At 32.0% G+C, this 13,477-nt stretch overlaps 1 protein-coding gene, 1 long non-coding RNA gene and 1 pseudogene across 2 annotated transcripts; 2 read left to right on the forward strand and 1 right to left on the reverse strand.

The window, feature by feature from the left end:
* Positions 1-998: 998 nt before the first annotated feature.
* Positions 999-3,601, forward strand: LOC105803914 (uncharacterized). Its single transcript, XM_052624438.1, has 5 exons — positions 999-1,641; positions 1,746-1,807; positions 2,131-2,178; positions 2,510-2,580; positions 3,391-3,601. The coding sequence occupies exons 1-5, from the start codon at positions 1,209-1,211 to the stop codon at positions 3,401-3,403; spliced, it is 627 nt and encodes a 208-aa protein (XP_052480398.1). The 5' UTR covers positions 999-1,208; the 3' UTR covers positions 3,404-3,601.
* A 908-nt stretch (positions 3,602-4,509) lies between these two features.
* On the reverse strand, positions 4,510-8,290 carry LOC105803913 (U2 small nuclear ribonucleoprotein A'-like; annotated as a pseudogene).
* Positions 8,291-9,232: 942 nt separating this feature from the next.
* Positions 9,233-10,917, forward strand: LOC128034557 (uncharacterized). The gene is made up of 3 exons (XR_008190620.1): positions 9,233-9,475; positions 9,955-10,037; positions 10,776-10,917. It is a non-coding gene; the product is annotated as an uncharacterized LOC128034557 (long non-coding RNA).
* Positions 10,918-13,477: the final 2,560 nt, after the last annotated feature.

Genomic DNA, 13,477 nt, shown 5'->3' on the forward strand with positions numbered 1-13,477 from the left:
ATCCTAAGAAAGTTTCTAGATTTGCCATTGAAAAATTACATAAGTTTAACAATTATTAAAAATAATTAGTTCGTATGGATACAGCAATTTCTAATTTAACTTTGTATCCAAAATAAATATGGTCAATACCAGGGGCGAAGTCAAGAAATTCATTTAGGGGAGGCTGAAATTAAATTGTAATTTTTGCTATAGTAAAAATGCAATTCCACAATTTTAATGGTCTATATCTTTATAATTTTGAAAGGATTAAATCAAATTTTTATTATTTTTAGGGTCAAAGTGTAAATTTACTTTTATTAATTTAAAATTTTAAAATTTTAAAAGAGGTAAATGAAAATTTTTATTTTGTCAGCATTTAGTTAATGCAATTAATGTGATATTTTGAATATAACAAATAACGTCTAAGATATTGATATGTTTTAATAATTGACTAACATGAACGTGCATGTATGAAATGCAATTCTAACTAAAATAAATAGTAAACAAATCACTATTTATTATTCAAAATAAAAAATTATATAATTATTATTAATTTCACTAAAATAAAATGTTAGGACCAAATTAGTAGAATTAAGAAAGTGGAAATATGAAATTATGTTAGTTTTGATATATTTGATTTATAATACATTTGGATTGATAATTATTTAAATAATAAGTATAATGTTATTCTTTAAGTAAATTGAAGTTTTTGATTATATATGTTGTCTTTAGTAGAAGGTCTAAAGTTTCTCCTCAACTCACAAATAAGAGAATAATGCACTTGAATCCACGTTTTCCTACTCATACTAATTAACTAAGACTCAATCCCCACGATTACTAAATGTTGAGTAAAAACAAAACTTCATAACCCAAACTATGAATTCTCGTATTTTATTTTTAATTGTTAATTTGGATATTGCTTCAATCATATGCTATATTGGTAAGCAAATATAAATGGCTAATACAAATCTTATAAGAAACACTTAGCCATTCTTTAAAAACAAATAAACAAGGAAAAGACAGGTCATCCTGACTCGAACCAACTAATCCCCCAAGGTCTCCTTAGCCTCACTCACTCACCCCCAGCACCTCACCACCTTATATCCCACCTCACCATTACCCTCACCTCTTCACATCCACAATTTATCCCAAACACACACACCCCACCCATAGAGCTCCCCACACCCGCGGGAGAGGTCCCCCGGGACCTCCTCGGGGCTGCTATATCTATGTCCCTTCCTCATCACGCGCCACCACCACCACCCCCAGAAAAAGCAGTGCAGGTCCTGGAGTCACCCCCACCAACGATGACGATGACGCCATCTCAGCTACCGGCGCTTTATAAGCACCGATCGTTGTCGCCAGACATTTTCCGCGATGAGGCATGGCTTAGAAGGAAAGGGAACAGCAAGAACAGGGGGAGCAAGAGCGTGACGGACGAAGACCTTGATGAACTCAAGGCTTGTATTGAGTTGGGGTTCGGGTTCGAGTTTGACTCACCCGAGGTGGATCAACGTTTGTCCGATACTTTGCCTGCTCTTGGCCTCTACTATGCTGTTAACAAGAACTACAACGACATCGTTTCCAAGTCTTTTTCAGTTGCATCGGACTGTGATAGTATTCCCTCCCCTATAGGCAGCCCCAACTCCATCTTTGGTCCTGGTAAGTAGTAAATTAAATTCAACTGAGTCAGATCCATTCACCCTAGCTTTTTTGTTTTATTTTGATTGTATTGAAATTGGTTTGGTTTTGGGTGATTGGTGAAGGTGATAATCCACAGACGGTGAAGATAAGGCTGAGACAATGGGCGCAGGTGGTTGCTTGTTCGGTGAGGCAATGCTCATGATGGACATAAGGATCTGTTGTGTCATATAACTTTGATATTATTATCACCGTCATCAGTGTTTCAGGGTTAACTACTGAGAAATCAAGACAAATTAAAAGAACCAGAGTTGTAATCAATGATACAAACATCAACAACCAACAAATAACTTGTTTTATAATTGCTATGATATTCCCACCACTCCTCACCCACCGACTTTGGTTTTGCCAGACATGAAAACTCAGAAGAAGAAGAAAAACCCCACTGTAAAAAAGAAATTCCCACGTTAAACAACTGCTAATATTTTGACTTTTTCTAACATGAATCAGGCCATCTTGGATTGCTGTCTCAAGTACGGTGTCAAAAGATATTCGCAGGTTTTTGAAAAACTTGCATATTTTTTAAATAATGGGAATGAGGATTTTTGCTTTGAATACAGTAGTAGAGCTTGCTTCGGTTGGTGGCAAACAGATTAATCATTTGCTTTGGTGAAAAGAAAGGCAAATTGGAGTAATAAAGTTTTATGCTTATTCCTTAAAGCCAGACATAATTAAAGACTCTTTGTTTGACAGATAATTTGCACTTCTCCTGCGATTCTGATTCGAAAAAATTTTACAAAATTTTTCGTCCAAATTTCATTTGTTTTTATATGAATAGAGAAACGGACTATTTTGGTAAACACACTTGAGTAAACTTATAGGTTTATAGCTATTTTCAGAAGGCTGTGTCGATGACGTGGGTAAGGAAACTCAGACATGCCCTTTGCCAGAAGTGACAAGGTAGATTGATTATTTATTTTTTAATTAAATTATAGTTTTTGTATTATTTGGCACCAATTTAATCTCTAAATTTTTATTTTTAGATATTTAATTTTTTTAATTTTTTTAATTTAAAAATTTAGATCCATTTGATAATACTTCTAGAATGTTTTTGTGTTGGAGTGACATTTTAGAAAAAACATAATAAATTTAGTATCCATGTAATAAAAATAATAAATTAATAGACCTGAATTTAATAAAGAATTTTAATGTTGTTAACAATTCTTAAAAATTCACCCCATTAATTTAATTAGAATAAAATATTTAGACTAACTAATGATATTATAAAAATTGAGGTATCAAATTATGTCAAAATTAAAGTTTATAAATTAAATCTTAAATTTGAGCAAAATATAGGGGTAAAATTAAAATTTAATCATTCTTATAATCTAAAAAGTAGGGCAGCTACTTTGCAAACCGGACTGGCAGATCACGATAAAACATGCTAATCTAAATGAAAACGATATGAGGAGTTAAGGGGGAGTATGTATGTCAATGAGACTGAATGATATGCTTCTGATTCTGAATTCTTGTACATGGCTGGCGTGAAATGGGTTGTCTGAGTTATGTTAAGTTGGCATACAGTATACGCCCATGTGTTAACTAAGTTAGCGTACTAAGTTTGTCTGTGTTCTTTATATGCCATTGGCGTACTATAACTATTGTGTGTAAGTCACTCTGAAAGGTTTAGTTGTATTGTAAGTAAATATATGTATAATTTCTTTTTGGAACTCACTAAATTTACTTACTCTAATATCTTTTCCTTCTTAGGCTTGCTGAGTGAAGGAAGACTGTTTGTTAGAAGGACTACGTCAGAGTGTTGCTGCTATTGTGAACTGACAGTTTTATTATGTATTATGCATGACTCTTAGGGGTGGCGTATATTTGTATTTTGGAAATGATCTATATTAAGAATTACTATTTTGACAATACTTTGTTTTTACGGGATTTTATTTAAATATAAATGTTTGGATTTGAATTATTATATTTTGTTCAATGAAATTTACTTATTTAAAACTTATACGCCAAGTTGTTTGTACATTATTTTAAACTACCAATGATGGCAATCAACTATAGTAAGCAACAACCATTATATGTTTTATATCTATAACTTTGTAAAAATTTATAAAGCTTCTGCTGTATGCTTTGAAGTTAGTCTGATTTTATTTATGACACATTATACTCAGATCCAATTATCAGGTTGGGTTTGGTGTGTTACAAGCAAACCGATTGAAAGACTAATACGTCATCTATCAAGTCCAATTGGGGACACTACACCAAAACAGACCTTTAGCGGCGTTTTTTTAGGCCTTTAGCGGCGCTTTTACAAACGCCGCAAGAAACGCCGCTATTGAACACGTCGCTAACTTTTGCGGCATTTTTACCCACAAACGCCGCTAAAGACCACGACATTTAGCGGCGCTTTACCAACAAACGCCGCTATAGACCACGACCTTTAGCAGCGCTTTACCAACAAACGCCGCTAAAGACCACAACCTTTAGCGGCGCTTTACCAACAAATGCCGCTAAAGACCACGACCTTTAGCGGCGCTTTAGTGGCGTTTGTGACAAAAGCGCCGCTAAGGACCATGACCTTTAGTGGCGCTTTTATCACAAACGCCGCTAAAGCTCATGACCTTTAGCTGCGCTTTTGTTAAAAACGCCGCTATAGAACAAACCTTTAACGACGCTTCTCGCAAAAAAACGCCGCTAAAAACATATCATGCAAAAAATTTACTTTAATCAAATAATATTTATTTTTATGATAAATACTATATTATGTTTTATTTTTTTAATTTGAACTTTAAATATACTTTTAAAGATAAATAAAAAATATTATTTAAATTAAATTTTCTATGAAAATGATAAAAGAAGGCAAATAAAGGAAGCTTAAATAATAATAAAAATTAATAAAAGTGAGAAAACGTAAATAATTAATAAAAATTACAAATTGTAAACCTCGAAATTTAGGTAAAATCAACACCAATGCAATGCAAGCCATTGTTGAGTCTAATACAAGTGAAGAAACTAAGATCATAAGAAGAGAATACTATTTTACTAACAGCAGTAAATTGAACTGACAAGAAATATCCATACTTTGTCCAATATTTATATCGAAAAATTAGATCAGAAGAAGCAATCTCTTTGCACACCATTTCAATTCCTAGTAAGGCCTTCGAAAGTAGTTGATAAAAGCCGGCATACACATCCGATCAATCAGCTTTCAGTTTCAGAATTTCCTTGGCGGTCCTTAAACGAAAATAGGGCATAGGGCATGTGTTCCTACATAAGCATGGAAAAATCCAACTCAGTTCAAAGACAAAAAACTAGATATCGTGTTTCAAACGAATGAATGTGCATGTGAGAGTATCTCCAATATGTACTTCTGCATTTTGTCATATATTTAGGCAGATAGACAATAGATTTTACATCCCAACAACTACTGCCCTGAGTACTAGAGTTTAATCACAGAAAAATCAAAATAAAACATGGACTACAAGGATAAAAAAATGTTCCATGGACTTACCTGCTCAAAACAAAGACTTAAGCCTCTGCTATAGAAGGATAATTCTAATAAAAGATTTAAAGATCCAATACATAATATTCAAAAAGTATATGATGATCAAGTCCAAAAAAACCAAACTACCACTAACTTAACCAAAATTTTTGTATAAACAATCAGCCCTCACCTAAGGACATGTTAAGGCATAAATAAATAGTTAAATACCGGGAAATATGTGAACTGTCAAGTAAAGAACTATCTCCATCTTGATCCTTAGACTTATTTGCTTCAAGTGCAAGGGCTTCAAGATTAGGCGATGAGCCAAAGGCAAGTGGTGGATGTATGTTGACAATTGAAAAGCCAGCTAGAATTGTCAGCATCATTAACAATACAGTTAATGTCCAAAGTGAAAATAAAAGCAAACATCTGTTTGTTAGAGTATTTTGAAGAATTTTGAGCAGACTCCTCGCATAGGGGGTTTGATAGAGTGGAATCAGCTCCATTAGATGTAGATTGGACCAACACAAGTAGGCAACCATCATAAGACTATAAACAAAGTACAGTACATTTAAGAACAATCAAGAGCTGGAACCACTAGATTATGACATTTAGATGACACGTTATTTCAAATTCAGAACTTGAATGTTTAGAAGAAACCAGCAAGATGCTCGCATGAATATATCCAGAGATTGCATGGTTAGAGTTTACATAGTAAGAAAAAAGGAAGGGAAAATGTGTTTGGAAATCATAAAAGTTAAACTGCTAACTGTGTTGACTATGCACATTATACCAAATAGAACATTTTACAATCGGTTAGCTTCATAACTTCATTCATACTTTTAGCCCCATTTATTTATTTATTAATTAAAAAAATGTCAAAAAAAATGTACATTTCCTTGAAATGTAGCTCAGCTGATAAAGTTTGTTTGCTACCTGTGTAATATAAACATAGGAAAGTGAGAAAAGACAAGACTTTGCAACAGAAAGTCAAAACATTTAACATTTAATGTGGAATAAATCAAGGAAAATATAACAAAGGTATCCACTTACGATTTTTCTAAATCAATAACTTTAATAGCAACTGATTAGCTTCCAGGAAAAAAAGAAGGCCTCTATCAACTACTCTTACTCGGTAAAATGTAGTGCTTGTGATGTTTTGGGATAAATGCCAACAACTGCTGCTGTCTGATACCTTCTTTATCCGTGTATGTTTGGCACGTAAGAAGTTTCTGACATTAAAAAGCCTAAATTAGCTAAGGCTCTCCATTCAATAAATTTCTTGTACTAGCTTATTAAACCAGAGAAGTACAAAGAGCATTATGGTATTGCTTGCATGAACATGAAAAACAAGTTGCCATGACAAAATGAAAACACGAGTATAGGTCTTAAAAAAATAATAAGATAAATAAATAAATAAATTATAGTAAGCATTATTTTTATATTTTGGATAAGCTAGAATATATAATATCAAAAAATAAAAATGCTATAATAATATTGGATGCGCATTACTTATCTTTTGAGTTGTTAACTATAATTATCTTGTAATTTAGAATTTAACAGTAATTAAAATCAAAAGGTTCATAATTCATAAATATAATAATTTTTAATAGTAAAATAAATAAAAACTAAATCTTATATGCCAATTTTAAGCTTTTTGACTCTATATTTTATTTTAATATTTCAAAAGAAAGTTATATTTTGATAATGAAAACTATTGCTAATGTATTAAATAATAAAAGTATTATATAATATAATATTAAAATAATAATATAGTAAACATTAAACATATTTTGACTAGGCCAGAAAAGAATAAAATACCATTCTAACATCTAATAGTGTTCCATCGATTATCTTATTCTCAATCAGTCACCACATAACATCATTACGTGAACCTACACTTGCTGCTGCCAAATATATATTCAAACCAAACCATGAAGTTATTAAACAATGTCAAAAAGGAAGTTCAGATTTACAAAGCTAAAGGCTCAGTCAGGCAAATACTATTAGGAGAATAAATACAGGTATGCCGCCAGAAGTTTCTCAATTAAACACAGCAATTTCATATAGGCAACAGCATATGCATAACATAACAGATTAAAACCGTATAAAAGGACAAAATAATAGTTTAGCATATCCAATCACCTTAGCTTTGACTTTCTTGAAATCCAGAACACGAAGTGATTTGAGTTTGTGAATCACATATAACCTATAATTAGGTCTTTTTGTAATATTGTTATCCAACAGGCTAAGGAATTGCAGCTTAGGAAGTGATGAAAGAGGGTCAATCTTCACTAAGTTCACCAGCCGGTTATTTGTGAGAACCAACGTATGTAAACTTGGCAAGAACTCTGCAAGAAAGGGAAATGTGAACAACATAAGAGCCTTCCTACCAAGAGACAACACCAAAAGGCAAAGGGCACATGCTAAAGTACAAGGGAAATTGAAGTGTTGATTCAAAGCTTACCCCCAATATTGGGATTGATACGAGTAACTCGGTTGTTGTTTATAAGTAAAGTACCCAAGCGTTTAAGATAAGGGAAGTTGTCCAGCTTCACAATCTCATTGTCAGATAAATATCTATGGTACCGAATTTTTCCTATCAATTTAGAAAATGTAACAAAAAAACAAGAACCACCAGTAAATTAAAGCTACGAATGCACTAAAAACTGGCACAAACAAAGTAATACACACCTCGGTAGCACCTAAGTTTTCGATTATAGTAATTTTGTTACCTGAAAGGGGAAAAAGGAAAGAAAGGGAATTTTGAGAACATTATTATGATGAGGGTTAGGGTTAGAGTGGAAGAAGGGCGAAGCAGCACCTCGAAGATCCAATTCTCGCTTCTTGAGGGCATTGAAGAAGTGAGGACACTTCCAAATCAAGTCGGTCGTGAGCTTCACCATGCCTACCTACTTCCTCCTTTTCTATGTTTTTGCTATGCTAAAACCCTAAACCACCGCCGCTTTCTTTGTTCAATGAACCCTAAACTTGGAATCATCTCTTAATCTACCATCGTAAGTAAACCGAGACAAAAGAGCCTATCATGTGACGAACTAACAAAGAGTACCAAGAAGAAGAAATTGGGAGAGGCACAGTTTAGGGTTTGGATTTGGTTGAAAAATGAGAGCTTTTTAACTATGTTTACGCGATTTTCTTTAAAGTAAAATGATTTTTTTTGTGGCTTTTCACTAAAAATTACCGTTTTATTAAATTTTAATGCATAATTCTGGCTTTTTTTTGTAAAAACGCCACTAAAAAATTTAATTTATTGAAGTTAAACAGTGACGTTTTGATAAAAGTTTTAAATAAATAATTCTAAAATTTTTAAGTAATATTTATAAGAATTAAATAAAATTATAAATTTTATTTTTTATTTCATTTTATTTTTGTATTTTAATTTTATTTCTTATAATTTGGTCCTCTCCAAAATAAATAATTATACCTAAATATCCATATCAATCTATTACTTTTTTTAACTTATTTATTAATTCTATTTAAACTAATATTTAAATATATCAAATGATTTAGATTAAAATTTTTAAATATAAAAGCATTAATTAATTGTGTAAAATTTTATCATTTAACAAATCTCAAGTAACCTTAACCTTAAACCCTAAATTAACCATTCAATACATATAAAGTCTATCTATTATATATCTCTTAAATAATTTAAACTATACTCATAATTTCAATATATTAAATTTATTATTATCTCTTTTATAATTATATAAGAACATATTTAAAATATAAATTAAAAACTGTAATAGCTTTGAATTTTTAGTGGTGTCGGAATGGTGATTCGAGATCACTAAATTTGACAAACAGTAGAAAATATTATAAATTTAGTAAGTATAAGTTAAATGTGAAGTTAGGAAAATTTTTGAAATAGTGAATAGTGTACTAGGAATAAATATTAAAATAATTAAAATAAAAAACGAGGTATCGAGACCTCAAAGATTTTAAACCGAGCCATAAATATTTTTAGAAATATTTATAGAGTGTCATTGAGTTGGTATTAAAGTTTTGTTAGAAAATTTTAACGTTTGGATAGTTAATTAACTAAAAAGAACTAAATTGGGAATAGTGTAAAATTTGTTAAATTGTGATTAAATAGCTTAAGTGACTAAAGTGGAGGGATTTAAAAGGCAATTAGGCCCAAATTATATGGGCTGGACGGTTGGGTAAGAAAAATCAGCAGAATGTAAGGAGAAACAGGGGCAAAATTGGAAACTTAACAAATTAAACATTTAAAACAAAGACAAAAGTGAAAAATCTAGAGATCTCTTCACAATTTATCAGCAAAAACGCCATAGGAGGTCTGGAATAAGCTGGTTTTTCATATTTTTGAATCATGTAAGTTTAATTCTTGATTATTTCTTCTAATTTTTGTGATTTTGATGCTTTTACAATTAGGTCCAACTAATTATTTCATTAGTTTTTGATTCCATGGCTGATTTTGAAAGTTTCCATTGATGAGTGTTGGATTTTTATGATGAATAAACATGAAATTGAAGCTTTAATTTTGTTATATGATGATTTTATTAAGTAATTTTGATAGAAATTGATTTTAGGGACCTAATTGTGAAAAAGTTGGGAATTAAGGTTTGGTGTTGCGGTTTTGAGTATGAAAGGCTATGTAGTAGTCTAAAATAGTTGGAAAAGGTGTTAATTGAGAAAAATTAGATCAATTGAGGGGTTAATTGAGTAGGGATCAAATTGTAAAAACTGTAAATTTTGGGGTAAAAGTGTAATTTCGAAAATTAAAGGGCATAAATTGTGAAATGAATTAGAATTGAATTAAATGCTGATGAATGAATAAATTTTCATTTTAGATCGAGAACCCGAAACAAGTCGAGGAAAAGAAAAAGTAGCCGATTAGTCCCTGAACTTTTACAAATTCTGCAAATCGATCCAGGTAAGTTCATATGGCTGAAATTTAATGATTAAATGTTAATTTCATGAATTATACAATGTATGGTGAAATGTATTTATTGTTGAAATGAGAATAAAATAAAAATGTGAAAATCGAATAAATGATCAAATTAAGTGGAACGTCGGATTTGAGTACTTCTGATCAAGTGACAAAGTGATAAGTGGCTACACTTATCTAATCAAGAAACAAAGTGATAAGTGGTTACGCTTATCTGATCAAGAAACAAAGTGATAAGTGGTTACACTTATCTGATCAAGAAACAAAGTGATAAGTGGTTATACTTATCTGATCAAGAAACAAAGTGATAAGTGGCTACACTTATCTGATCAAGTGATAATGTGATAAGTGGTAGCTTTAGCTACACTTATCTGATCAAGTGGTAAAGTGATAAGTGGTAGCCTAGCTACACTTATCTGATCAAGGACAAGTGATAAGAGGTCATATGGCAAAGTGAAAGTGAAGTACTCAAATTTCCATAACCGTTCCTTAATTTTGATCAAGGATGGTAAGTGACAAATGGGCCCAAAGGAATTATGGTAAAAGAATAAGTAGTAGTGAGTTTATACCAAGGAACTAACCAAAGATTGTGGTTGACAGGTAAATTTAGTAATGGTGTATATTGTATAAGTGTACAAGTGTTTGGTAAGATTCATGTTTTATGCCTATGAACTTACTAAGCTTTTCTATAAGCTTACATGTGTGTGTTTATTGTTTTTGTAGATTAACGTATTTATACATTCGGAGGATCGGATCTACATCAAGAATCACACTATCCAGATATACTCCGGTAGTTTATGTTAAGCAACTTTTTGGATTTATATGGCATGTATAGGGAATTGAAGTAAAAGTAAATTTGAATGTTATGGTTGCGTTAGATATCGAAATATATACATGTTTTAGTTTGAAATGGTTGATTGGTTGAACTTCATTAGTATTTAAATGAAGTAGATGAAATCTGGAATTGGTTGTGATTTGAAATTTGCGGGGAAGGTTAGACAATTATAAAGGGTTATATTGAATTTTTTAAAATTGCAATGGAGCAGTTCTTGGACAGCAGCATTGATGTAACTTTTAAAAATCACCAAAATAGTGGAAATAGAATTAGAAGTTGAGTGAGATATGAAATTAAAGCTGAAAGAGTCTACTTTCATAGGAAAGAAGTGGATTAAGCAAAAGAATTATATACTTTTAGATATTTGAATTTTAGTGAAACAGGGCAAGAATGTTTTGAAGTCCCTGTTCTGACTTTAGAAATTCATTAAAAATTGTACAGAAGGAATTTTGAGTTATAATTTATATGTATAGATTCCTTAATGAGTCTATTTTCAGTAGAAATAAGTTTAATCACCATATGAAGCCTTTAATAAGAGATAATTAAATTTTAGTGATGAGTGGTCAGGATAGTCGATTAGTGAAATAGGGGAGACTTCAACTAATAAACTGTACTAATTGGCTAAAGCAAAAATTCTGAAAAATTTATGGTGAATAGATATATGAGTCTAGTTGTAGGGAAAATTTATGGATCTAAATTTCGAGTTTCGTAGCTTGAATTATAATTATTTTAGTGACTGCTGTACAGGTGGACAGCTTTATTATGAATGATGAAATAAAATTTGAAAGTAAATTTTTATGCCCCGAACTTTTAAGTTAAGTCAAGTAACGCCTCATGCTCGACTCCGGCCATGGTCTCGGGTAAGGGGTGTTACAAAAACTAATTAATCTAAACCCAAAACCCCAACTCGACCCTTGAGGCCTAAACCCTAAATCCCTAACTATTAACCCCAAAACGTCTAACCCATAAACCCTTAAACCTTAAATCCCAACCTTTAAACTATGTTCCCTAATCCATAATTCAAAAATCCATACTCCTTAAATCTTAAAATAATAACTCCTAAATCGGCTTTAAATCTTAAATTAATCATATACCCTAAACTAAAAACCCTAAATAAATTTATTATTATTTCTTTTACAATTATATATATAAGAACATATTTAAAATATAAATTAAAAAAACTAATTAATCTACACCCAAAAACCTAACCCGACCCCTGAATCCCTAACTCTTAACCCTATAACCTCTAACCCTTAAACCCTTAACCCCTAACCCCTAAACCTTAAATTCCAACCTTTAAACCATAATCCATAATCCATAATCCTTAAATTCATATTCCCTAAACCTTAAAATAGTAACTCCTAAATCGGCCTTAAATCTTAAATTAATCATATACCCTAAAACAAAAACACAAAATCCTAAACTATAGTGATAATTAATTTAATATTTTAAAATTAATACTATTTTATATAATTAATTATATAAAAAAATTTAATATATAAATTAAAAAACAATCAGTAATCATATACCCAAAAAACTTTAAAATTATTTTAAATAATAGTATTTTGCATTAGCGGCGCTTTTGCAAAAACGTCGCTAAAGACCAGAGCATTAGCGGCGCTTTTCCAAAAAACGCCGCTAAAGGCCAGAGCATTAGCGGCGCTTTTTTAAAAACGCCGCTAAAGGCCAGAGCATTAGTGGCGCTTTTCCAAAAACGCCGCTAAAGACCAGAGCATTAGCGGTGCTTTGCCAAAAACGCCGCTAAAGACCAGAGCATTCGCGGCGCTTTTTCGAAAACAACACTAAAGACCAGAGCATTCGTGGTGTTTTTTCGAAAACGCCACTAAATACCAGAGCATTAGCAGCGCTTTTCCAAAAATGCCGCTAAAGACCAGAGCATTAGCGGCGCTTTTCTAAAAACATTGCTAAAGACCAGAGCATTAGCGGCGCTTTTCTAATCCAAAAACCCCGCTAAATACCACGAAAGGTCTGAAAACGACGCCGTTGGGCTTAGGTTTTTTGCGGCGTTTTTCAGAAAACGCCGCTAATGCTCATTTTTAGCGGCGTTTTTTATCCAAACGCCGCTATTGCTCAATCTTTAGTGGCGATTTTCATAAAGCGCCGCTAATGTTCGATTTTTAGCGACGTTTTTTATCCAAATGCCGCTAAAAGTGCCGCTAAAAGCTTGTTTTGTTGTAGTGGGAAATGCTTTGTCTTTGGCATCGGAGTGGATGACTACTAGAAGATAGAGACATAGATGTGGCTGACTAGACTGACAGTACATCGAACATGACCCAAGAAGAATAAATTTTGAATTCATTTATTGATTTATTCACTTGTGACGTTCATAGTGTGGCATGCTTAAATCCTGAGTGGATGATGGACTATGTAAGCATGACTCGTACACTTTGATGTAAGTAAAAACCTAAGTTCTAATAGATAAGAAACTGAAAGCTGGTGCGTTGGGTGTACGACATCTGCAGTATGTAGCGTCATTTACAACAGTGGAGTTCATATCCCAAAACATGGGTAAATGATATCCTCTTATTGACATTACATGATTGATGGAAAGTAAACATGGTCACAGGTC

The sequence above is a fragment of the Gossypium raimondii genome, chromosome 11 (assembly GCF_025698545.1).
Source record: "Gossypium raimondii isolate GPD5lz chromosome 11, ASM2569854v1, whole genome shotgun sequence".
NCBI lineage: Eukaryota > Viridiplantae > Streptophyta > Magnoliopsida > Malvales > Malvaceae > Gossypium > Gossypium raimondii.

Bases quoted from the DNA above. Each gene is read 5' to 3' on its own strand.
- LOC105803914 (XM_052624438.1), top strand. From the start codon at position 1,209: ATGTCCCTTCCTCATCACGCGCCACCACCACCACCCCCAGAAAAAGCA. The intron at 1,642-1,745 runs GTAAGTAGTAAA...TGATTGGTGAAG, and splicing joins CAACTCCATCTTTGGTCCTG to GTGATAATCCACAGACGGTG. The intron at 1,808-2,130 runs GTGAGGCAATGC...AACATGAATCAG, and splicing joins CGCAGGTGGTTGCTTGTTCG to GCCATCTTGGATTGCTGTCT.